The sequence below is a fragment of the Pomacea canaliculata genome, linkage group LG9, assembly GCF_003073045.1.
Source record: "Pomacea canaliculata isolate SZHN2017 linkage group LG9, ASM307304v1, whole genome shotgun sequence".
Lineage (NCBI taxonomy): Eukaryota > Metazoa > Mollusca > Gastropoda > Architaenioglossa > Ampullariidae > Pomacea > Pomacea canaliculata.
In genome coordinates, this window is record NC_037598.1 from 12,825,996 (window position 1) to 12,849,512 (window position 23,517).

General features: G+C 36.7%; 4 protein-coding genes and 1 long non-coding RNA gene across 11 annotated transcripts in view; 1 reads left to right on the forward strand and 4 right to left on the reverse strand.

Annotated features, from left to right (window-relative positions):
- LOC112572679 (multiple epidermal growth factor-like domains protein 11) overlaps positions 1–4,389 on the reverse strand; it is a 50,588-nt gene extending 46,199 nt beyond the window's left edge. For all 3 annotated transcript variants that reach the window (XM_025252482.1, XM_025252481.1, XM_025252480.1), the window contains exons 1-3: positions 3,696–4,389; positions 3,125–3,204; positions 605–2,732 (exon numbers count right to left, since the gene is read on the reverse strand). In XM_025252482.1, coding sequence (XP_025108267.1) covers positions 605–692 — 88 coding nt within the window. In that variant the 5' untranslated portion in view covers positions 693–2,732; positions 3,125–3,204; positions 3,696–4,389. The remainder of the gene's footprint in view (positions 1–604; positions 2,733–3,124; positions 3,205–3,695) is intronic.
- The window catches only part of LOC112572661 (receptor-type tyrosine-protein phosphatase kappa-like), a 503,329-nt gene that overhangs the window by 191,600 nt on the left and 288,212 nt on the right, over positions 1–23,517 (reverse strand). The window lies entirely within an intron of this gene.
- Positions 9,416–15,101, reverse strand: LOC112572699 (collagen alpha-3(VI) chain-like). 3 transcript variants are annotated; one of them, XM_025252514.1, is made up of 6 exons: positions 13,554–15,101; positions 13,176–13,289; positions 12,642–12,929; positions 11,903–12,179; positions 10,677–10,787; positions 9,416–10,511 (listed from the first exon to the last, which is right to left on the reverse strand). In XM_025252514.1, the coding sequence occupies exons 3-6, from the start codon at positions 12,888–12,890 to the stop codon at positions 10,423–10,425; spliced, it is 726 nt and encodes a 241-aa protein (XP_025108299.1). In that variant the 5' UTR covers positions 12,891–12,929; positions 13,176–13,289; positions 13,554–15,101; the 3' UTR covers positions 9,416–10,422. The 3 variants fall into 3 exon arrangements, with proteins under 3 accessions (XP_025108299.1, XP_025108300.1, XP_025108301.1); XM_025252515.1 differs by having other exon boundaries at positions 13,172–13,289; XM_025252516.1 differs by having other exon boundaries at positions 9,416–10,783.
- On the reverse strand, positions 16,792–23,195 carry LOC112572692 (protein draper-like). Of its 2 annotated transcripts, none has more exons than XM_025252503.1 (6): positions 23,085–23,195; positions 19,120–19,188; positions 18,360–18,608; positions 17,653–17,847; positions 17,251–17,412; positions 16,792–16,964 (listed from the first exon to the last, which is right to left on the reverse strand). In XM_025252503.1, exons 1-6 carry the CDS (start codon positions 23,170–23,172, stop codon positions 16,807–16,809), a joined length of 921 nt encoding a protein of 306 aa, XP_025108288.1. In that variant the 5' UTR covers positions 23,173–23,195; the 3' UTR covers positions 16,792–16,806. The 2 variants fall into 2 exon arrangements, with proteins under 2 accessions (XP_025108288.1, XP_025108287.1); XM_025252502.1 differs by having other exon boundaries at positions 19,120–19,191.
- Positions 17,358–22,428, forward strand: LOC112572710. The gene is made up of 6 exons (XR_003101055.1): positions 17,358–17,372; positions 18,381–18,622; positions 19,131–20,135; positions 20,457–20,651; positions 20,981–21,074; positions 21,194–22,428. It is a non-coding gene; the product is annotated as an uncharacterized LOC112572710 (long non-coding RNA).

Here is a 23,517-nt window from a genome sequence, read left to right on the forward strand (position 1 = left end):
AGGGGTATCTAGCAGTTGCCGGACATTTCCCTACAATAATATATTGGACCTGACAGACTATGTGACAGCAGCTACAATCATTATGTTAGTTTATTTTTAGCTAATCTAAAACAGTTATCACTTGCAAGCAATAAATATTTCGCGACCAACTAAGTGCTTGAGAGATAAGTTTCTTGTGAAAACGGATTAGCAATATTATGAGATTAATTTTAAGCAGACTTTTAAATCCGACTTTTTTGTATTAAACTGTATTGATGTTTCAGTCTACCCGTATGTTTAACTTTGTTGTCACTAACAACTCAGTCACTACATTACTGACAGACCTTACACTGAATGTATACATAAACCATCGTATATCCCCGTACAGACGGTGGAAATGGTATTTGCACATCATAATTCATGGCCAGCCTGGTACCTTTATGGTTTGACATGAATAACACAATAACCAGCAATGTCAACAACACATGACACGTATCAACACATTGATATCTGAGAAGCTGTCATGAACATGTGTGTAAAACTAGGAGTACTGACCGAAATGTTTGCTTACATTTAAGTAAAACATAAACAACAAGGTTGAAATACTCCAGGGAAATGTACTCACTCATGTGTGTGTCCTGGGCAACACACAGAAGGAATATTTGTATAAAGACACAGAACATAAACACCTGTACACACCTACAGTCCGCCATGATCAACAAGTCCCTCCTCTTATTACTTCCTTGTCCCTGACCTGTCGTGAAATTCCCCTTTCAATGGGACCCTTAGCAGCGATAAACATTTTTCATCAAATGTACAGACAGATACCTGGCAATATGTCTGTAAATACCACACACTGCAGTTATGAGATTTCAGCTGACACTTTTAAGGTTGTGGTTTGTGTGTGCCTGTGTGTGTTCAGTAAATTTGCGGAACAAGTTGCGCAGAAGAGGCGATGAATGGACAGATTATTTACTTCACAACTGTAAAAAAAAGCCCTGGATATACGACATGCAGCTCAGATCACAATATAACTTTGTTCCGTATAGTCCGGTTGTCTGACCAGGTTAGACTCTTTTTTTGTGTCACCATTATGTCTAATTTACATTCGGGTACTGGAAACATTTTCTCTAAATATCGAACACTAAAACTAATATGATAATACACACTGAAGTTTTGAGATTCTGATTGCTCTCTTTTAATTCTCGTACATTATAGTATGGTTCCTTTTGTATTTGTTTATGTGTGTGTGTGCGTGTATATCTAAGTTCAAGTTATGTGCTCATGGGAATGCGATAGACGCAAAATCTCGTGTAAGAAAACGTTTAACAAGGGCGATGAACAAAGAAACTGTTGTCTACCAGTGTACAAACAGACTTTTGCATGAAAATGATACGACATTCATCTCACAAGGTAACAACTTTGTTTGCATCAAACACTCATCATACATGAGGCGACATCTGGTATTGAGGGCAAAAATTAGCAAATACATGAAGAACATTTTCAGCTCTACTTTCTCATTGTTTGTGTTGCACGTATGAATTCTGAAATTCTCGTCTTCAAAATTATTGTCTGCTCGGTAAATTTGATTTAAATAAGTCACTGCTCCTATATGATGGGTTTGGTTCGTTTGGTTCAAAATTATCGCGGGTACTCTCAAATTAATTACAGCTAACAATAGACAAAACATTAAAATCTAATCATTAGTACCATAAGTGTATGTAACCATAGGTTAAAGTTTTAATGCAGGTGATGTAAGGCAGAAAAAGTGAAGGAGATGGAAAGTAATCAAATGTTATGTTGACTCGCCTAACCTCTGCCTGTGGCCGTGTAAGTGATAGACACAAATAATACTTGTAGTGATGTCAAGGGTTATCATATATCACATGCCACTGTCAAAATGTTCGTACAAGTTCATCTTTAGCCACAGGTAAACAAGCATCTTCAAGCTCCTGAAGAAATGCAAGAATGAGGTATAGCTAACAAGTGTCTTCTCGAAAAACATTCTAGCTGCTGCTGCTGCAAGATAGGGGCAGACACAATAAACAAAGGGAGATAACCTTTAGTTAATCTTAATTGTAATTTAAAAAGACTTTAGCACATGTTGCATGGTCAAACATTAAATGCGATGAACATTTTTGTCATGTGAAAGGGAGACAATTTTCAAGGTGGCAATGAAATAAGATGGCGACTGTGCTGACCGCTGACTGTTTACATACAAAAGGCGATAACACAAACAAGGAGTGAGAACAGCCCACACTGTCCCCCCTGCTGCTGACATTTAAAATATCAAAATCACTTTATTGAATAGGGCGTCGACCCGTTTCAAGAGGGAGCATTACAAAACCATCAAAGCTATATACACATAAACTGTATAGTATAAACAGGATTGTCATCAACACAAAAATATTTACATTGTAACACATGTGCCTTTTTACAGTTACAGAAGATATAGTAAGTAACATTTACACAAAATACAAGTACAAAATGAACACAGAGAAATACTCTATTTTAAAGACTTATCATATTATAGGGAATCATTTCCCCATATCTGGACAAACTGACTGTAGACAACGAGTTGTTGACTCTCCATTTGTGTTACTCTCATCTGTGGACATCAGTGTGGAAGTTAAGAGATGTGTAAGCTGTTGTGTTGTTGTCATCACGGGCTTTGAGTGCGTCGTAGACGTTGGTGGTGTAGTCGGGTGTAGTGTCTACCTTCTTGTCGGAGCGAGATGTTGACCTGGATGTTCCTTTATTACAGAGATTAACATTGTTATGAACCAAAGGTCATAACAGAGATTTTTGCACAAAAACACTAACTCTGAACAACTTTCTATTTTTTCTTTCCAAAATATCATACTGCATGTGAGAGAGAATTCTGCCAATGCATCTGTATGTTGGCCAATAGATAGTTAATTAACTGATAGCAGAAATGAGAGCAATATAAATAGGCATTCCGACCGTGCTAAAACTGTGTTTCGATGGGTTTACAATGAATATATTTGCTTACAAGTCTCTATCTTATGTCAAAACCTAAATATTATTAATTCTCCAGTTCCGAGAACGAACGGCTAGCGCAATAACTGACTGACTAACCCTGGGTATAAAGTCAAGTCAACACAATTAGAAGAAATGTAATTACCCGTGTCACTTGTCATCGAGATTCCACAAGGTGAAGAGCCATTTGCAGACGGTTGCTGAAACCGTGATTTTCTTAACCACCTGAAGAAATTTAACAGCAATATAGTATATTCAATAAAAGCTATCTACATAACTTCATCAAAAGTACTTAATAATTCAATGACCCAATTTAATAATTTAGCAAATGTTGTCCAGACTAAGGATCATCATCGAATGTATGCGAAGCATCACCAAAAGCACACGAGAGAAAGGGGGAGGTGTAAATAGGAAGAGATATGTACAGAGAAAAAAGATAGAAAGATGAAAAACAGCTAGAAGCATTACAGACGAGAGAAAAAGGGGAAAAAAACCAATACATAGAAAGGAAAAAGAAAACAAAAAAGACACAGAGACAAGAGAAAAAAAAGAAAAATATTTCTATTAAAAACGAGACACACGAAACGTTGGATAAAGAAACAAAAACAAAAAAAAATGATTGTGAGAGACAAGAGAGAGATGAAACAGACAATAAAGATGTAGAAGAGATAGACGAGGGAAAAAAGAGTAGCGATGTTTATTATTTATTAACTTACCAGCCGAAGACAGCACCGATAATAAAAAAGACGACAGCACACCCGACAGCAGCGCCAGCCACAGGACCTGCCACACTGACAGTCTCTTCACAGACAAAAGTAAAGGTTACTTTATGAGAGGAAAATAGTTTCCATATGTCTTTTTTTAACCCAGAAAGATATGAATTTGGGATTGAATAAGATTTCAAAGTTAATTTTAAGATTATTTCTCATAACTAATTTAGGTTTGCTCGAATGATCTTAAATTAGTAGGTTTTGAAATAAAAATACATCGTTTTGTGTATGATCTGCATCGTCACTGTAAATAAGTCATTTTTCTGTACAGAATGCTCTCATATACATAAATAATGTATAACAAATACATCTTCTTAGCACATTATAAATACATTTTCTAAATATGCTATAAATACACCTTAAATACACAAGACATGAAACACGAAGAACCGTATAATAGTACTAAAATAAAGATTTTTTAAAAGAAAGCAAATCTTTAAATAAATAACAAAAACAAGTCAGATGATAAGACATGCCAGTCGGAATAAACGAAAACAGAAAAGAATCAAAGAAAAAGGAAACATAAAGGAGAAATAAATAAAGCTATGGACGAAACCTGTGGGCGCAAATGAAGAGTATTCAGTAGCAGTAGCTGGAACTGAAGAGGAAGTGTTTAAAGTTGTCATCAGCGGCGTAGAGGAAGGATCTGAAAAGATTTCGTTTCATTATTATTTATCAGTTTTTGGTCGTCAACAGAGGAGACACGGTGATGTAAGTTTCATTGTCGTTACGATCTCAAACAGGTAAAAAAAATTGCAGTCACTAACACAAGATTGGTTCCAAGTCGCATGATAATCAAAGAACGAAATAAAATGTTTTAAAAAGTATTTTCATGGGGAAACAAGATCTCCCATAAAAGTTGTAATAATTAGGCTATTTTTGCTGTTCTCTTGTGAACTTTCTGTAGCAACAGAATTATCATAACAGTAAAAAAACGGCAAGTGCTGTGTTCTGATCATGGACTAACACTTTTGTGACCAGGCAAAAATCTGCAAAAAAATTGCTTTGATGGTCTTATGACAGTTCAAAGGTGTTGAAGTCTGTAAAGGCCTTTACACAGAGGTCTGAATGAAGACAGTAATTGTCCACTGTATACACATAAAGTATAAAGTTTAAAGGGCCTTGGTGTCTGCTCACTGTTTGTAAACAATGATGGGATCAGTTCTCATCGTAGTATCCAGCACCAGTCCAGTGTGAAGATGTATTCCTGTTTAATTTGCTCAGGCACTTCACATGATCAGTGAGTTTAGTTAGTTCGAGACCAAGTGTGTGTTTGTTCTCTGTCTTTCTCTCTCTCTCTGTGTGAGTGCGTGCGTGATTGTGTTTATATATCCATAAAATTTTTGTGTACGTATGTGCGTGCGTGATTGTGTTTATATATCCATAAAATTTTTGTGTACGTATGTGCGTGCGTGCGTGCGTGTGTGCCTACTCACTGTCTTAACATAGAGGTGGTGTGAATGCCCCGTAGCAAGAAGGACAACTTCCGTTTATCTTGTCACAGGTAGAGTTACCTCCCATGCAATGTCCACACGTTTCAACACAATTGTATCCATACCAACCTCTCTCACAATCTGCAAGACAGAAGAAAACCATCGCATAAAATTTAATACACAATGCACACAGACAGACACAGACAGACAGACAGACAGACAGACAGATGACAGACAGACAGACAGACAGACAGACAGACAGACAGACAGACAGACATGCTTTGACTAATACCTGTTTGCCTAGCAGTTATACTTGTTCGTTTCTTTTTGTCGAAGGGAACCAGCGGAATGAAAAAGCAGCCAACAATGACTGTTAAAATGTTAGTAAGTTTACATGATGTAGAATTAAGTTTAGTTATATCACTGCCGTCCACACCACCTGCTAGATCTTGACCCAGGTGCAATATGGATAAATTAGAAAATCATCAACATGTCAGGCAATTGCTTTAAGAAAAAAATTGACAGGTAACTCCACGACCAGTATATTTATCCATTGTTGTCAAGGTGGACTAGACTCAAGACAAATAAATCAAGCTGTGTTATGTTCAGAAGTGCCTTTTAAATAGTATCCTCTTTAAAAATACTTTCTCCTCGGGATTTTTTTCTCTTTAATAAAATTTAGGTTGCTAAATAAATGTAGACAAAATAAGACCGCCAAAAAATAAAATGCTTTGTAGATTCTGTGACAATGATCATGCAGGGGATGGATTTCATTATCTATTTAAGTGAACAAATTTGCTGACAAACAAAAAACACTTTGTCATTTTACTTTTCTCAACATCCTAATTGCTAAGTTACTACGTAAGAGTGTGAGCTAGAAGAATTAACAAAATATGTAAATATGTGTTGGTTTTCTTATTCCTCTGTGACATTTATCTGACATGTCTTGACTGGTGAATTATTTCTCTCGTGTGTGAGCCTGTGTCTTGACCATTATGAGAATTCTTCTCCTTCACCAGCATTCTTCAAAACATCTCCTTTGCTTCTCTCGGGTTCTTAGTGATATCTCTTTAACTAGTTTGTTTTGTTTGATCTATCATTTTTATGACAAATGGAAGTTTGTTGATGCTTTGTACCATTACTGAAAGCATAGGTTTCATATAAATGTGTGTGTGTGTGTGTGTGTGTGTTGATGTGTGAGCGGTAGAACATTATGGAATACTTTAAATTATTTACCTTTACAGTATGGAAAGCTGAATCTTGCTTGACATGATGTACACCTGCCTGTCGTCTTGTCACAATCAGAACTAGTGATACAGTTTCCACAGGTCTGTGAGCAGTCGGTTCCATACCAACCATCAGCACATTCTGTAAAAAGTATGACGATTCCTTATACCAGAATAAACTAATTAAAATGCAGGGAATATTTTATATTTTATATATTGACTTGCAACAAAGGCAGCTGCAAAGTCTACGTTCTATGTGATGCATGATTGTGGTAGAGGTAGAAATTCTTCGAAAAATCAACGATCTTTCCTTTAAGATAAGATAAAAAATTACGTACCCCACACCTGTACCTCACAGATGTTTAATTGTAGGATTATTAGGGTCAGACTTCTCGTGATGTTGACCACTCGCCCACCACGAAGCACTCGGAAAGTGTATGATCCGTTGGTCCAACCACTCTCATCTGTGAATCTTTTAACGACAATTCCATCGACAGATACGTTAACCAAAGCCATTCTAGATATCCCTGCGATCATAAAGAAATCGAAATGAAAGCCAGAATATATTATTAATGAGTCCCTAGCTGGTAACATTTCAATTAAAAATGATGCTGAGGATACAAGTGATGATCTCTAAGATGGCGATGGTGAAGATGAGGTAAGGAGGTAAGGGGGACACCAGACAGCGCAAACTAGAGAAATGCTTTCGAATGATATTTTAAAAGATAAAACGAAAATCCATTAAGTAATGCAACTGGATAATACCAATGTATGTAAAATTAAACAGAATTAAGGCCGATCTTACAAGGTATCCGTCCGTAGATCGTGATCATGTTGATGGTGACCCCCTCTCCCAGGTCCACCCACCAGAAAGGTGACGTGTCGTTCTCCGCGGTGTGGATACAGTTGGGTGGATTTTCTTGGTAATAAATACTTGTGTTTCCATTTAAAGCTGCTGAGCAGGTGTTAGAGCTTCTGTACAAGGAGCTTGTGCCGCATGGTTTGTCCCTTGCCACATTTTCTAAATCAATACAAAATTATTTTCATTACTTTCAAATAAGAGGCATAAAAACATAATCTTTTTGTTTTATTTTATAAAGTTTTTTCAACTTCATGTTCTAATAAATATTTTAAACCGTGTAAACAGAAATTTAATATGTTTGTGAAAGCATTACTTTAAAAATGATAATAATTATCATGATCTTTATAATCATTAACAATCAATTAATTAGCATAATTGCTTACTTATACTGATTATTGACATCTGGCAGTTGTTTGATAACTGTTGGACCGTTTACAACAATATTATAATGCATCTTTAAGACTATGTTACAGTATCTAAAATCATTGTTAGGTGTTTTTTGTTGTTTGTTTGTTTTTTGTTGGTTTTTTTTGGTTTTTTTTTTTTGGTTTTTTTTTAAGATATCCTGAATCAATTATGACTACCAAACAATAAACTATTCGCAACAAAGAAAATACTTCAGAAAGTTTGCTGTGGAAAATGGGTTAGAGATATTACGAGTTTAATTTTAAGCATACTGTTTAAATACGAGTGTTTGAATACTAAACTTTATTGATGTTTCAGTCTGTTCGTATTTGTTATCAATAACACATAAGTCCCTACACTACTTATAGACCTTAAACACACCCATTTCACTGAATTTATATATAAGGCATTGTATATCGTTTTATAGACGGTATAAAATGCCATTTCCTTTTAATGTCATAAGTTTCATGGGTTAGCTTGTTAGCTTTGTGTCAGACATGAGTAGACCCCAAACCAGCTAAGGTTGCAAGGTCTTATCATCAACAATGAGATTAAAAAATGTTTTTAGAAAGTTAAATGCAGTCTCTGAGAATAAAGAGGATAAAAATTATGTTGTCAAATGCACATTTATATCCGAGTACTGACTTAAAGGTCTACTTTCATTTAGGTTAAACAACAAAGTTGGGATATACTCAGGAAATGTACTCACGCATGTGTGTGTTCTGGGCAACACACAGAAGAATGTTTGCGTAAAGACACAGAACATAAACACCTGCACACACCTACAGTCCGCCATGATCCCATGGAACAAATTTATCTACTTCCTTGTCCGCAACAGAGATAAGTCATCTGATACTTTTAAAACCTTTTAACACGTGTCTGTGCGTGTGTTTGTGTGTAAATAAATGTCTATGTGAGTGCGCGCGCTCTTGACGATGTCATGTGACTGTGTTGACTTTGGCCTGGGGCGAAGTAAATGAGTGGAACAAGTTGTCGTGGTGGTAGTACAGAGATTACTGAGATAACCCTGTTGTTAACGTGAGTAGTAATATACTTTGGCATGAACATACGACAGTCACTTCACAACCAACTAATTATATGGCTTCCTGGTGTTGTGACTACGAACACGATAATTGTGATTGTTGAGATGAATAACACCTAGACTAACCACATTATATTTCTCCCAATTTCAACTCTACTTTCGTTTCCCGTGGCTTGTGTCGTATCTGTCAGTTCACTTGACACGAAAAATACAAACAAAATGTCATCAGAGAGAATTCACTTGCAACTGATAAAATGTGACGCAGGTAATTCCAAACTTTTCGCAAAAAGTAGAATTCAAATGTGGTTTGAAGTCTCTATGTGTACGGGATTTGTATTTTATTTGATGGGCGAGACTTAGCCATCAAAGAGAAGTGTATGAGTGGTCTTACAAATTATCAAAGGTCGTTTATGGCAGAGGTAAAGAAAAATGTTTGCTTTTTCTCGTCTTCCGTGTGATTTGTATTACTTGATGAGTGTCTGGAGCTACACGGCCTGGACACTAGCAAATGTGAGAAGAGCGTGATGTTTACATACTTGTTACACTTGGATAAACAAGGAAGCTAAGCAAGGTCAATTGAAGAGGATGGAAAAACCCTTAAAGATGATATTTCACATCCTGTTTCGCTAGTTGAGCTCTCTCACAGGGTGACATAAGATTAAATAGCACAGCGCAGGTGACTGAGCCTCACCTGTTGAATGAATAATATGGCTTTTTTATGATAGCAGAAGAGGAAGGGGGAAGACAATGATTATCTGTCGCCGCCCATGTTTCACTTCCTAAGGAGACATGGAAAGTGAAGGGACACAAGGTGTAGCGGTGTGAAGGCTCTGTCTTTCGGGAAAGATGTGGTGTTCAGTTTTTGTGTACCTCAGATCAATTTTAGTTGTTTTGTTTTTGTTGAAGAAAGAAGGAGCAAATATCACGCGACTACGTCAACGACAATGTCTGTGAAAACTCTCAACTGGTTGTATACATGTAGACTGAAACTGATTGCTTTGATCCACCTTACCTCACCCACCGACACTGTCTCATGCATTAATTCTAGTATTGTTCAGCGATTATAATATATCACATGTGATTGTGAAATTTGCAAACTTCAAAGTCCAAAGCCGCGAGAGATGTTTTGTGTCATGCCAGCGCTTTTCTGAGGAGACAAGTCAAGATTAATAATAACAAAATTCTAGACAACGACAGTGTTGTTAAGTAACGTGTGCACCACCTTGCTACCTGTTGCGGGTTTCTACCTGACGGCGTGGACATCGTCTTGAAGGCAATGTTACAGAAGCTCGTGGACTGAAGTGTGTCTCTCTCCTGTCATCAGCAGCTCCAGGATCTGTCGTCCACAACACAGTCACGTGGACAGCAGAAAATGGTCGTGTGGTCAGCAGACTGAACTCCTCGCCGATAAGCATCATGGGTGATCTTTCTTGTCAATAATAAATATCCCTTAAATATGATATATTTAGTTCTACTTTCTTGTGACAGCAAGAAGTTAGCATTCTCATAAAATTTCATCATCCACATTTAGATGGCTCCTTCAAAAAATAGTCTTGTTTGAAGAACTAAAAGCGCACCCGGAAAATGCAAATGTTGAGACTGGAGACTAAAGATACAAACCCATCAAATATCTGGTGTTTGCAACACCAGCGGCGGACTCGGCAAATACAATCGACGGCGAGAAAGTGACTCAGGACCACTTTCTTTAACGCGACGAAGTTTGCAAACACCGTTCACGGTCCACTGCGGCTGAGAAATGATTCATTTGATACGCGACTGCGAAAGGAAGATAACCTTAGAAAAAATAGAAACATTTTTCTTTATACGTTGCTTTAGAAAACTAAAACAGTAAATACACCTGTGAGGACATTTTGAAGACATTAGTTTCTTAGTTATCAAGCAAAGAGCAGCGAAAGTCAGGACGTAAAGGGAAAGAAATAGCTTTACATATCTACGTACTCATCTTGCAGTTGTCTCCCTTCCATAGGTTGTCGCGTCCGCTAAAACAGTGAATTGTTGTACCACACGGTGCTAGGTTGCCATGGTTTCCACAGCTCTGTGTACGGCTGCCTTCAAGGACAGTACACAATAGAGAGTTTGAGAGTCGCGACTTGCACCCCACTAAGGCTACCCGATGTAAGAAAGTGATTAATAATAATATTTTAACTACGGGAACGTAACATGATTCAGGACTGACGTCTTAAAAAACGAACTCGTTCTTGTTTTTCTTTAAATCTCAACCACTTTCCCACAACAAGTAAGAGCCTAGTCGGGAGCTTTGCCGTTTTCCCTACGCGTCGCGAATCTCAAACTTCCTATTATTAAAAAAAAAAAGAAAATAAAAAATTATTGTACTTCTTTGTGGAGCTACACACATCGTAGTATCTGTCTTTAGAGAAAGCAAGAAGTATAATTTGAGAAGAAATGTCGCAGGATTACCATCTTACAATCTCCAATTCCAAAGTTTAAAATGTCTGTCTGTTATGTTTCTCTTTAACTTGTCTTTATGTCACATGTCCACGTGACATTTGTAAAAGATGCTGAATGTACATGTAGTGTACCTGTCGTAGAAATTTGCACTCATATCTGATTGCTGTGTCTAGTAGTATCAGAATATTGCTTATTTATTGCGTTATTACTCTACAAATCCGTAGAATAAATCCTGAGGTAATCACATTTTTGTGAAAATAAAATAGGTAAATTAAAAAAAAAAACCCCAATTTTTTGTAAATGTACTAAACAGGGGAAATAGTTTTCTTCGGTCTAGGGGTTTCTTTAATAAATATAACTTAAAATATGAAAATGTAAGATAGTCGTGTTATTACATCTTATTACATGTAGCGTGAATAAGATGATGATTTCATGTTCTTATTACCAATTCATCAAAGAAACAACGGCTGACTGCAGTAAAATTACCTTTTTTTTTTCTTTTTTTTTTAAGTAGAATTAACTATATCTTAAGATGTTTATTGCGAGGTGCTAATTTATGTATACCTACGAAAGGTAGTGTGTGAATGTATTCAAATTGTACCATATCTGACATTATTAGGACATATCAAACTGACTGACACAGTAAATACTAGTAGAAGGTTCGTACATTTGCTTTCACTCGTTGACCTCGTCTTGTTAACTCATCTACTTTCCCTGTGTACAACTGATCTACTTTATTATTGTCGCCTTCTTACCTGCACCAACAGCCTCGAGCACCTGCCAGAATACATCGTCTGAAAGGTCTCGGAAGCTTTCAATCCAAGTCACTGTGTCTCCCTGGCTGTCCATGAAGTTCTTCTCGTCCACAATGGGTCCCGCCACTTTGTATACGTACAGCCACACCAGTTGCACCCCTTGCTCACGCAGCAGAGTTGTTTCCTCTTTGGTTGCATCTGGATCTTCACTCATGCCATCGGTGATCGTGATTACTACATCCTTGACACCGTCTTCCTTTTCCCGCCCCTCAAGGACCTGAAAGCATTCAGAAAATCACTCATGATGTCTATATGGCATAACTACAAAATATTTGAAGATTTAATTAACGGCATCATTTTCAAAACCCTTTTTATAACAAAATTCAGCAAAAAATAAATAAATAAATAAATAAAAAGTACATGGAAAACAATGCCTGTATTACAAATTTATATTTTATTGCCATATTTTGTAAGCAATGTTTGAAAACAGGGAAACGATATGACCTAGCTAATAATTTCCCTATATCTTTGAAAGGAAACAAAAGTTTTGTATCTCTTTTTGTTTTTATTATTATTTATTTTTTGTAGTCTACCTCTAGTGAAATATTTTAAACGGCCGTTCTATCTTAACTGTGGATGTTTTTTCCTTTTAGAAGCGAGCCTACGAACCAAAGGACTACACCAAAAGCAGTAGATATACAATTTGCTTAATTGCAACAAAATAACAAAAGGTCATTACCGTTTCCCGAACTGTTCTCAGCGCCCCACCCGTGTTCGTGCCGAAATTACTCGGGTAGGTCATGTTGCACACAGACTCTGTGAACACTGCCAGGCTGTCGAGGAAACCGTTGATGATTTCAACTCGCGAATCAAAGCGGACTAGGGCGACACGTACAGTGGAACGACCGATGGGAAGGCCTCTTACAATGTCGATGATGAAATACTTTATTTGTTCGAAGTAAGCAGCTCCCACACTGTAGGAGGACATCTACTACGAAGACGAGGTCCATTCTCTGATAAGAGCTCCCTGATACACAGAATAATCTGCCTGTGTTTAGAATAATCTGATATCTGCCTTGTGTGTAAATATCCAAGACAAATATTTATTTGGGAAGCGAGTTTTCAACTGATAAAAATTCCTTCCAAAATGTGTCTTCATTATTATTTTAGTTATTAATAGTGGTAAAATATACAATGGCAGAAAAGTTATGTGATGTACACATCTAAGTACTTTGAAAGTAACAGCAACCTGTGTTAAGACATGCTTACTTACTGGCCTTGCACTGGTCTGTCTGCCATCCGTCTTCGCACTCAGTAGGACAGAGTTCTGTTGTAGAAATGCACGGTGCTCGATTTGAGCATCTTCCACAGGTGTGGGTACATCCGGCTACAACATATCCGTCAGTACATTCTACAGTAAGATTACGATTTTGCAATACGTTAATCTTACAAGAGACGTGTGTGTACACGTGCTACAAAATTTTACTTCTATCTATATATTTCTTAGTCTGTATGTTTAAATTAAATGACTTAGGTTAGGGTTAAAAAATCTTTTCAGCAATCAGGTATTCTCCAACTTAAATTAAGCAGATTTCACTCCGTTGCAATAAAGATCATCAGCCTCTTATAGAAACATCAAAAAGCAGCCTACCGGAGCTTGCAGGTGAAGCTGAAGCCGCAAGAAATTCACTCAAATCAAGAAACAGCAGCAACAGATGGCAGAAAAGTTCAACAGTCTTCATGTCAAGTCTTTAACGACCAATAATTTTTTTTCTTCTTTTCCTTTTCTTGAATGGGTCGTCTTAAACTACACTTGTTTTTTTACTGACCACTTTTTGACGGCTGCAGTTACACATTATGATAAAATTCTGCGTTTGTATTATGACAAATTAAACGATGAGGCCAGATGTTTTTGTGCGATAATCGCTTAGTGTTCCTGCTCAACATTGAAGGAAATCACTGATTTACAGATATTACACAGGCAGAGAGACGTGAAGGTGCGGGGGAGGGAAAAGAAAGCTTATCATATTAGTTTACAACAGAAAAATGGAGGTTTATTTCTGAAATGAAGAACGGGGACATTTTCGATTTGGCTTACAGCTTTTACTTGTGGTCATCGTGGGTCTAGTGCACGTGCTGATCTCGTTATCTACCACGGGACAAGCTGCTTTCCTGAAACAAACAGTTTAAAGATTGATTTCCGCCGTTTCCGGAAGCCCTTACACGTGGCTGATAACAACTTCTTCACTGAAAGCCATTGCAAAGGTCGCTTGCATCTGATGCGTGTCGAAGTTTCTGAACCCGTTGCATGGAGAGCGAGCTTTGGGTTACTGAAGCTGGCAGTGGTATTTCTAGAACTCTCTATTGGCGAGATAAACACATCGTTTTAACATCCTGAAAAAGTGGCTACAGCAATTAAAGCACACAGTTAAGATTTCAATACATTTTAATGACGATTGTAAAAGCACACCACAAAATTCCAACACATGTGTCTTACCTTACAACCACAAAAGTAAGAGGTGTGCCTGTGACATGAACATGGCGACAAGGAAGTCAATGAGGTATGGACTACAGCTGACGGGAGATCTTTCAAATTAAAGACTTTCGAAATCCCGATTGATACATAAAATTCTTTTTAATCAAATGATTAAACAGCACCTGGTTCTTTGCTGGAATGTCAATCCTCTTGAACATCATTAACTTTTTTTATATTCGTCGGACGAATTCTCGTCTGGGTCACAAGCTCAAATCACTTATCTTTACCTTTCTACAGACGTGTGAATGATTAACAAAGAGGAATGAATGTCGTTTTGTAAAATGTGTCTGTTTGAAAAGTCCAGTAAGCGCGGTAACAGCAAGTCATTTCACGAGTCTGTGAAGGAGGATGTAGAGCAAACTTTCGCAACTTCCTGTTTCGAAAATGACAAATATTGATTACAGAAAGTTCAGCTTCTTTCTTTTATCTTCATCTCTCTCTTTCTGTTTCTCTCGCTGTCTGCATGCAGTATTGTGTTACTGCATCTCTCCCTCTATGCCCGCGTGTATGTGTGTTCACATGCATAGGTGTCCCTAACATCAATTCTTTCATGGTATTGCCCTTTTAAAAGCAGTGTTCTCACAGCACCCTTAGGAGACAACGATGTTCACAAAGAATTCTTTTGTGAACATTGTTCCTTCATTGCAAGCATTTAAAACACAAATTATTTGCGCTTCATTTTTGTTTGTTTGTTGTTGTTGTTTTTTGTTTGTTTGTTTGTTTGTTTTGTTTGTTTGTTTGCGACCCGCAAACAAAAATAAGGCAAAAAAAAGTACAAAGGTAAACGAAAGAAGATTAAGATTCACAATTTAGAACCATCGAGACAAAGGAGTCTCACTTTAACTAAAATTTTACATGTTTGTGCCTTATTAGATCATGCCCACTCTTACACTTTCTATAAGTACCCGGTATAAGATAGATTAATGATAAATCTAATTTATTAACAGAGCATATTGTACCTCAAACTGCCAGATTTGAACGGAAAAACCTTGAACGGAGACCACTTACATGTGGAGGTAGGGTAGCAGGCTAGCAGCGCATCACTCTGTGAAATGAATACACAAGGGAAGCAACTACTAGATCCTTTAGGAGTTGTTTCACTATGGATTACTTCCCTTCAACAAATGAAGAAGAAGAAGAAGAAAAAAAAAAAAGTCGTCCAATCAGGTATTTAGTTATATTTGAAAGTAAAAAGGTTCACTTGACCAAGCGCCGTATTAAAGTCGATGACGGGTTACTCAGTTACACAATTCAACATGGTTTTGTTCATAAAGTTGGAAACAAGATGTTTATCCTTTATGTCTGTCTCTCTATTAACCTTGTGATCCGGTTATCAACTGCGAGTATCCAGGTCATAGGTCTATAACTAGCTAATGTGGATTTCACTAGAGGGAAGTGGGTTTGATTATTAATATGTTAAATACTGCACGATACCGATAATTTGCAAGAGCTTAAACATTAAGTTTACCTGGACTCCGAGGAGCGAGGAAAATCTGACAGGCATAAACATTCCGTTATTTCCTTTAACAACAAAGAGTATAAATATCAGAAACCCTAATATTTTACTTTATCTTAGATAATATATGCATATTGTATTTACATTTGCATCAGTAGTTAGCTACCTCTCTCTCTCCCTGGGTATGTGTGTGTATGTGTATTTGTTACGAAAAGAGAGTGTGTGTATCCTTTTGAACATGTCTACAAGTTTGAATGTGTGTATCGCGAAGAATGCGAATAAGAGAATCTCTCAAGCAGACAAGATGAAGTGGGTCACAGCATTTTCCTTCTTAAACAACTTTTCTTTTTCTGTAGGCATGTGCAGATCGAGCACTGTTACTGTCCTCTCCCTTTGCAATTCTAGCTGAAAGTTAACTTCATGGAGCTGTACTCCAGTTGAATCATTTGATGTTCACATAAGGCGATGAGCTAACATCACTGGAAATGTTCATGCAGCCGGAAACGTCAAGGACTTCGTAGACATTGGAATTAACTCTGGAATCGTCGAGGTCTGTAGAGGCTGTGAGGTCAGTTCTACTTACTTCAGCCAGACTTGGGTTATTTACTGCAAGAAAAGAAGTTTTGAATACCACGTGATAAACAGATAACTAATATTGACTTGTGCACTACTTTTGTAGTGTAATGCTATAAATAGTACTAATATCAGCTGGAGTCAAATAGAGAGGAAAATTGTATCATAATGATGGTTTATCTCATAGTTTATAGTAAAAGAGTTTCTACTTTTATTTTGAACTTGCTGTAATTAGAGCACCTTCCCATGTTTAAAGTGCTCACTGGGACCAATAAAGTTGATCATTGTCATTATCATTATCAACAACTGTCTCATAATGTAATTTTTGTATGAGTCCATTTACCAAATAATTAACTCACTGTCATTACAGTGTGTTCCTTGGTATCCAGGGTTACACCCAAGCGGACATTCTCCTGATACAGGGTTGCACGACGTTCCTTCTGAGCAGTTGCCGCACGTGTTACTGCAGTTCAGTCCATATGAATCGTTGGTGCAAACTTGAAATACATAAGAAATAAATTAATACAAATATTTAGTGATAATTTCTGGATACATTAACTTATTACATTTATGAAAGGTAATTGGTACTGTTGCTTTAATTTTTATTGGTTTTAAACCATTTAATCTTTCGAATAAGACTGCTTCGCATTAATAAATATTAATATTAAATTTACATGTGCAATAAATGAACAAGCTTATACAAAGACGGATTATTTTAAAAACTGATTTTCACCGTAGTATTTACTTTGACTAATTATGTAAAGAACGCATAGAGTAACTTACATTCTTTACACAAAGGTGGTTGATACCCTGCCTCACACCCTGGCGTTTGATACCCGGCACTGCAGCCCCGGGGACATTCTCCTGACCATGGCTGACACGTGCCGCCTGAACAATTTCCGCAGGTGTTTGTACAGTCAAAGCCATAGTAATTATTGTTACACACTGAAAGATGGATAAACAATATATTGTTTTAGTTTCGGTCGCAGATTTGATGTCGTAGGTTTCTACATTAAAGTGATAAGTACAAAGATGATTATTAGTAACAAAATGCATTCCATACATACATGAGAACTTATCCATCTGTTAGAATTTATAGCTAAACATTTTATATATATATAAGCAAGTATACTTTAAATATGCACTAATCGTTGCTTAATAAATAAAAAAGGTAACTGCACTTACCCCATACTTGAACTTGACATAAAGCAAGGAAAGGAAGTGACGTGTCATTGTCTTTTTGAATTCTCACTTTGCGACCAACGAGAGGTGGATTACAGGTGATTTCAGTAGCGATGGGGCGATGGTAGTCCGGTGCAAAGGTGTAACACAGTTTATTGTCCACAGTTACTTTGGCATTCCTCAACATGTTTCTGTCGACTATATAATAACAAATGCCAATTATATAATCACTACATGATAATTCACCTAATGTGTTCGTGAATAGGTGTGCGCGTTTGTGTGTGTGTGTAGCTTCTGTGTGTGTGCGCGCGCTTTACTGTAAGTGTATGTGCGCCTGATTGTATGGTTTCAGAATATTCAGAGTTTAACAATTTAGTCTGAATTTCTTTAGTCTTGTCCCAGAAGTTATAGGTAATTTAGCATAATTATATAAGCATCTACGGTTACTAAGCAGAGAGTACATGACATAATCTTATGATTCGTTTAGCTCATGTTACTCCTCGAGGAGCATAGGGCCAGAGGACCTGGTATTGGGCGGCCCCCTCAGTTTGGTCCATAGGTTCCAACGTCCTTTGCCTCGATTTCTACTCTTCTTTTCCAAGTATGCTTTGCTCTCACTTGTAATTAAATGCAATAAAATATAATACTTTATCTGAATATTTATTTTGAATGTAAAGATGACAAAAATTCTCAAAGTGTGTGTTACTGACTTTCATCTCGTCCGTATACAGTAACATTGGTGATGACGTGCTGCTGACCCAAGTCCACCTCCCAAAAAGGGAAGAGGTCACCGTCAGCAGTGTGGACACAGGCAGGACTGTCGGAGTTTGTGTTAATAGGCTTGAAAGTGCTTCCAGTGTTCCCGTTCACCGCCAGACAAGGCGGACCTGACACCTGATTATATCCACCATTGCTGTAGAGGGAACTGATGTTGGTCGGCTTGCCCAGTGCCACGTTTACTGCAAAGGGAGAAGTGAGACACAAACAACTACGTAAATAGAAATCTTCTCTATACAATTATCTACTGAAGCACAAAAAGATAATGAAAATAGAATGAAAAATTCACGCTTGTCTGACGATTCAGCAAAAGGAAAAAAAAAAAGAGACAAAAATATACAATGCAAAATGTCTAGGGGTTCTAGATAGGTGTTCTCACTTCCTTTTACGCAAAACCTCGTTGTTTGAAGGATCTTTCACTGTTACGACAGCCTCAGACAAGTGACTTTTGTTCTTAATTCAAACGCACTTTAACAGGACTAAAATGCCCTTTTACCTACGGCCTTTAAGTGACATTCTCAAAGGCCGAATAACTGTAATAATATAGTACAGGGTGGGCAACTGGTCGTCCGAGGTGGGGTACTTTAAATCGCTCACCCTACATCTAATCTGTTTTCTCATATAAGCACTAGACTATGATGTCATTTAGCAATAGTAATTAGCTAAGATCAGGAAAGAAAAAAAATTAGATACTTATTGTGCAGGCATCCGGAGAAAGACACGCGTTGCATCCACCGTATGTTTGACAGGAGCAGACGTCACCTGCTACATTTACCATGCGTATACTATTGCAGTGTCTTTAAGCCTGGCTCTGAACTTTATGATGTACTGTTCAAGGGGTGAGCGTTTTAGGGAAGAAATTTTCTAAAGAATATATGCCACTAAAGGTCAAAGTTTACTTCGTAAGAAATTAAGAAAAGACAGTAATCACTTAGACACGTTGCTACAAGATGCCAATACCGAATCGAGATATACTTAAGGTCAACATTCTTTGCTTAAATGCAGTTGGCAGACAAAATTTGTTACAAAGTTTCTGTCATGGTATGATCTTTCAGTCAAAATATAATACTGCCGGTACTATTTTTAAATTAACCCATTGGCTAGTTTCTTGAACTACCATTTACATAGCATCTTGAGGTGCCATGGATATTACATCTTTGCATAAAACCTAATGTGTTTTATTACTGTTTGATTTACATGAGATATAAGCTATGCACAATGTTGCTGGCTAACAATTTATTAGAGGAAGAAAGGAATTGAGAGAAGACGGATCAAGGAGGAAGTGAAGTAAGGGGAGGAGAGACCAAGAAATAGGAAGTGGGAGAAAGACAAAAATAAGGCGGAGAGAAGGAAAGGCAGATAAAGATAATTAGAGAGAGGTGAGAGAGAGACTGGGATAAAAAGAAGAAAAGAAGAAAAAATTTTATACCATGTTCCTCGGGACTTGTTAACTTAGTTTCTTATAGCTAACGCAAGTACAGGTTACCAGAGGGGATATAGAGGGGCTGCACTCATGGTAGCAAGGGAAACACGTCAGTTAGAGTTATCTCTCGTAACGTGATGCTAAGAAACGACATGACACAAGCAAGCGAAAGTGATCGTCTGAGGCAAGGTGGACAATTTTGTTCTGGAACTAACTCTCAGAACGCCAGGTTTAAATTAAGCTCGAAAGGAAAGTAGCTCCACACCTTCCCAAAGGACGAAGAGAGGTAAGCTACAAATTTATTCTCAAATTACGATCGATAAGTGTACTGTAATTGAGAGCAGACTACTACAACGCGGTTGCTCTTGTACTATGATTATTAAAACGACTTTACTGATTATGCTGTGAAATTGAGAGATGAAATTTCCTTCATCCGATGACAAACCTATTTAAATTTGCTAAAGTATTATCATTTAAAGTATTCGTCACTGGGGTGAGCTGTTGGCTATAACGTTTGACTAAGTACACAGTCTCATAATGCTATTATTGGTTAATTTTGCGTTACTACAATATTTGTTATTATATATTGAAAAAATTATTACAACAGGTGCAAAATATGGATGAATTTTACACGAAGAAAAGATTTTGACCATCTTACACCATCTGATGTGTATGGAAAAGGCTACTGTCTTTGTTCTGATCATTTCGAGGAAAGTCAGTACAACTGTCCAGCCCAAAAATCAGAAGTCTTGTCTGGAAAGCTGTACCCACAGTTTTCTCCATTCCAAATCCACAATGCAAGGTTGATAACTTATGATTATTAGATTATAATATTTTCCCATATATACTACTCAGCCATATTTTACCATCATGGGTCTTTGCTTCTGTCATATTTTATTTTTTTAATTAACATTTATCATGCGAGATCACTATAATTGGCACACAAAGCTAATGATGATCAGAGCTTGCACTGCAAAAGGTCTGTGTGTGTGTGTTTGTACAGATTCTACATATATATATATATCCATTGGATAAATATCCATTGGATATTTTGGCTACTGTTAACTCCTTTTCATTATGTGAATAGGTGCAAAATTTGTAAATTACATTTCCATGTACCTTTATTTGTAGGTAACTTCTTCAAGAAAGCGACCGATGGGCAGAATGTCCGAATTTACCTCTGCAAAGCAGCCCAGGATTTCCCAGAAAGCTATAGTCTTGCATGGTAATTGTTTTTAAATCATATCTTCTTGCTATTTCTTATTCATTAAAAAAATATTTATAAAGTAACGAGTGATATTGTCCAGTACATTATAAGCATCTTTTTTATACATCTGTTTGCAGAAGAACAAGCAGATATTGCAGTTGAGCCTGCATACTCTAGAACTGTGCCAGATTCTCCTACAAAAAGCTGAAATACATTTAAATCTCAGTTGATTCAACTTCTGTGGGAAAAGCTAATAAGCATTGACCTCTGTTGTCCACTTGGTGCATGTGATCTGAAAGGAAGTGGGATTAATCTATTTATCAATGTTCGCCTTAATTTTTCTCTTAAAGATAGCTCTGTGTCCTTCTTTGAGAAAGGAACAAAAAGAAATTGAAAAATGTTGAAGTTACATCATTTGTAGCTTTTAATCGAAAGTAACTTAAAATTGTTTTAGAACAGTGTGAAAGAAAATGTCATAAATCTTGATTTAAAGTACAGGTGTGAATGATCCCTTTTGAGTATCTGATTGCTGTATATTTCATAGTAAGCATCGCTGTTACCTTTAAATTGTTCACCAATGTTTTTAACAATAAGGGATATGAATGTATATATATACATTATTATCAATAGTAGTATTATGATTTGTTATTTATTAGGAGTATTAGTAGTATTATGATTTATGTGAGAAATTATTGCAGCATTCTTGTATGTAAACAGAAATCTATATCTCAGTATGGGAGAAAGTCTTCTGAATGTGAGCATGTTTGTGTCATGTTTATATTCGTGTGTAGGTCTGTTTTTAACTTCTTTTCTCATAGTCATAAAGTCTTGTAAATTATACTTTTATGGATTTTAAATAATGCAAATTTATGCTCATGGATGTGGTGTTTGAACTTATCCTTTTTAAATATAGTCAGCTGTCATACATGTATTCAAACTCTCCTAAACTACCCTCATCTATGCAATTCCCATAAATAAAAGATACAAAAATCTGTTCTTAGATAAAAGTCATTTCATATTGCAAACACCTAGACATTTACTTCAAAGATAAACACTGCTAACGACTTTGTTTAGTAGTGGTTGATAGCAACTGTGGCATAGCAACATGTTTCGAAGGGACGCAACTGCGTCACTACTTTTCTTAACAAGTAAGGACAGAGGAGTGCAGCCTCTCTATATCTAGCCTCTCTGGTTAAACGCATAGTTGCAAGATTCTTTCCTTTTTCATTTATGTTGGTTATTTGTGTCTCTTTCAAAGTCCTTTCTTCTCTACTATCTTTCCTTGCCCAGAACAGTCCTCTATGGAGTCATTTTGACAGCTAGGTTGATCTGAGTTGTGGATTTTTTTTTTTCATTTTCCTGGCTGTAAAAACTTCCTCATATTGTAATATTAGGGAAATTACTTTCTATTTTAACAGCACATCTGTGACCCCAGAAGCCAAAGCAGTAGACTCCATACTGATATACATAAAACTGTATTTATTTTAAAAGCGAATGAAATTTTTACTCTAATACCCCTATCAAGGGTAGCCTTAGCAAAAGTAATCACTTAGGAAATAATAACACGAGGGGTCTTAATCACTGTTAATTTCTAAACTAAATACGCAGCAGTCTAAGATAATTTTAAGGAACGAGAACGGTAATTGCAATTGCTAAAACTTGTCGATGAAATAATAACGAGAACGGTAATTGCAATTGCTAAAACTTGTCGATGAAATAATAAAACAGCCACCTAAACATTTACTTCTCTCCATGCATCAAAATGTTTATCCTCGTAAAAAGTCTCAACTGTAACTAAGGACATGATAAATGACTTGAGTCACCAATGACGATGGGATATTTTTTTTTAGAAAACATGAAAAATTGAACAGGTATAATATCAACTGTTTCCCAAATTAACTGAACAATTATTGGAAACTGATTTTTTAAAAGTTGTGATGACCACAAATAACAGCGCTTACAAAGCATTAGAAACATTGAGGATAGCAGCAGGTCTTTTTGATGAAAAGAATAACAAAGAAGGCTTACCTTGTGCAAAGAAATGTATATATCCTGACAGGGCAAGAAAAGAAAGCAGGTAAGTCGCTGAACTGTCACTTGGGCAAGTTAGGTACATGGTAACTAATGATTGTGGCAACACCCAAGGTATGTTTGTAAATTTAGGACGGAGCCAGGAAATATAAACCTTTCAGTGACAGGAGGAAAGTTTGCAACGCTTGCCTGGCTGCAAATAGTCACAAATAGAAAGAGGCTCTGAATGTCATCTTTAACTCACTTTTTTACCTTACCTGTGACACCTGCTGTTACACGGCTTGTCCAATGACTACTGCTACTATCAGGGCCATAGAAAAACATTTCTCTTTCCTAAAGATAATTTTCAAAGCTATTTGTGAGTATAACAAAATTCAAATGGTTTTTAAAATTCATTATAAAAGTGTGTCAATTTATGTTTGATTGTTTG

What these genes read in the sequence shown, in the direction of transcription:
- LOC112572699 (XM_025252514.1), bottom strand. Translation starts at nt 12,890, where the DNA reads ATGTCCTCCTACAGTGTGGGAGCTGCTTACTTCGAACAAATAAAGTAT. An exon ending in TGAGAACAGTTCGGGAAACG is followed by an intron (nt 12,180 to 12,641) that starts GTAATGACCTTT and finishes GAATGCTTTCAG; the next exon opens with GTCCTTGAGGGGCGGGAAAA. An exon ending in GGGAGACAACTGCAAGATGA is followed by an intron (nt 10,512 to 10,676) that starts GTACGTAGATAT and finishes ATTTTTTCTAAG; the next exon opens with GTTATCTTCCTTTCGCAGTC.
- LOC112572692 (XM_025252502.1), bottom strand. Translation starts at nt 23,172, where the DNA reads ATGTACCTAACTTGCCCAAGTGACAGTTCAGCGACTTACCTGCTTTCT. An exon ending in TGTATACGGACGAGATGAAA is followed by an intron (nt 17,848 to 18,359) that starts GTCAGTAACACA and finishes GTTATTATATAG; the next exon opens with TCGACAGAAACATGTTGAGG. An exon ending in ACCACCTTTGTGTAAAGAAT is followed by an intron (nt 16,965 to 17,250) that starts GTAAGTTACTCT and finishes ATGTATTTCAAG; the next exon opens with TTTGCACCAACGATTCATAT.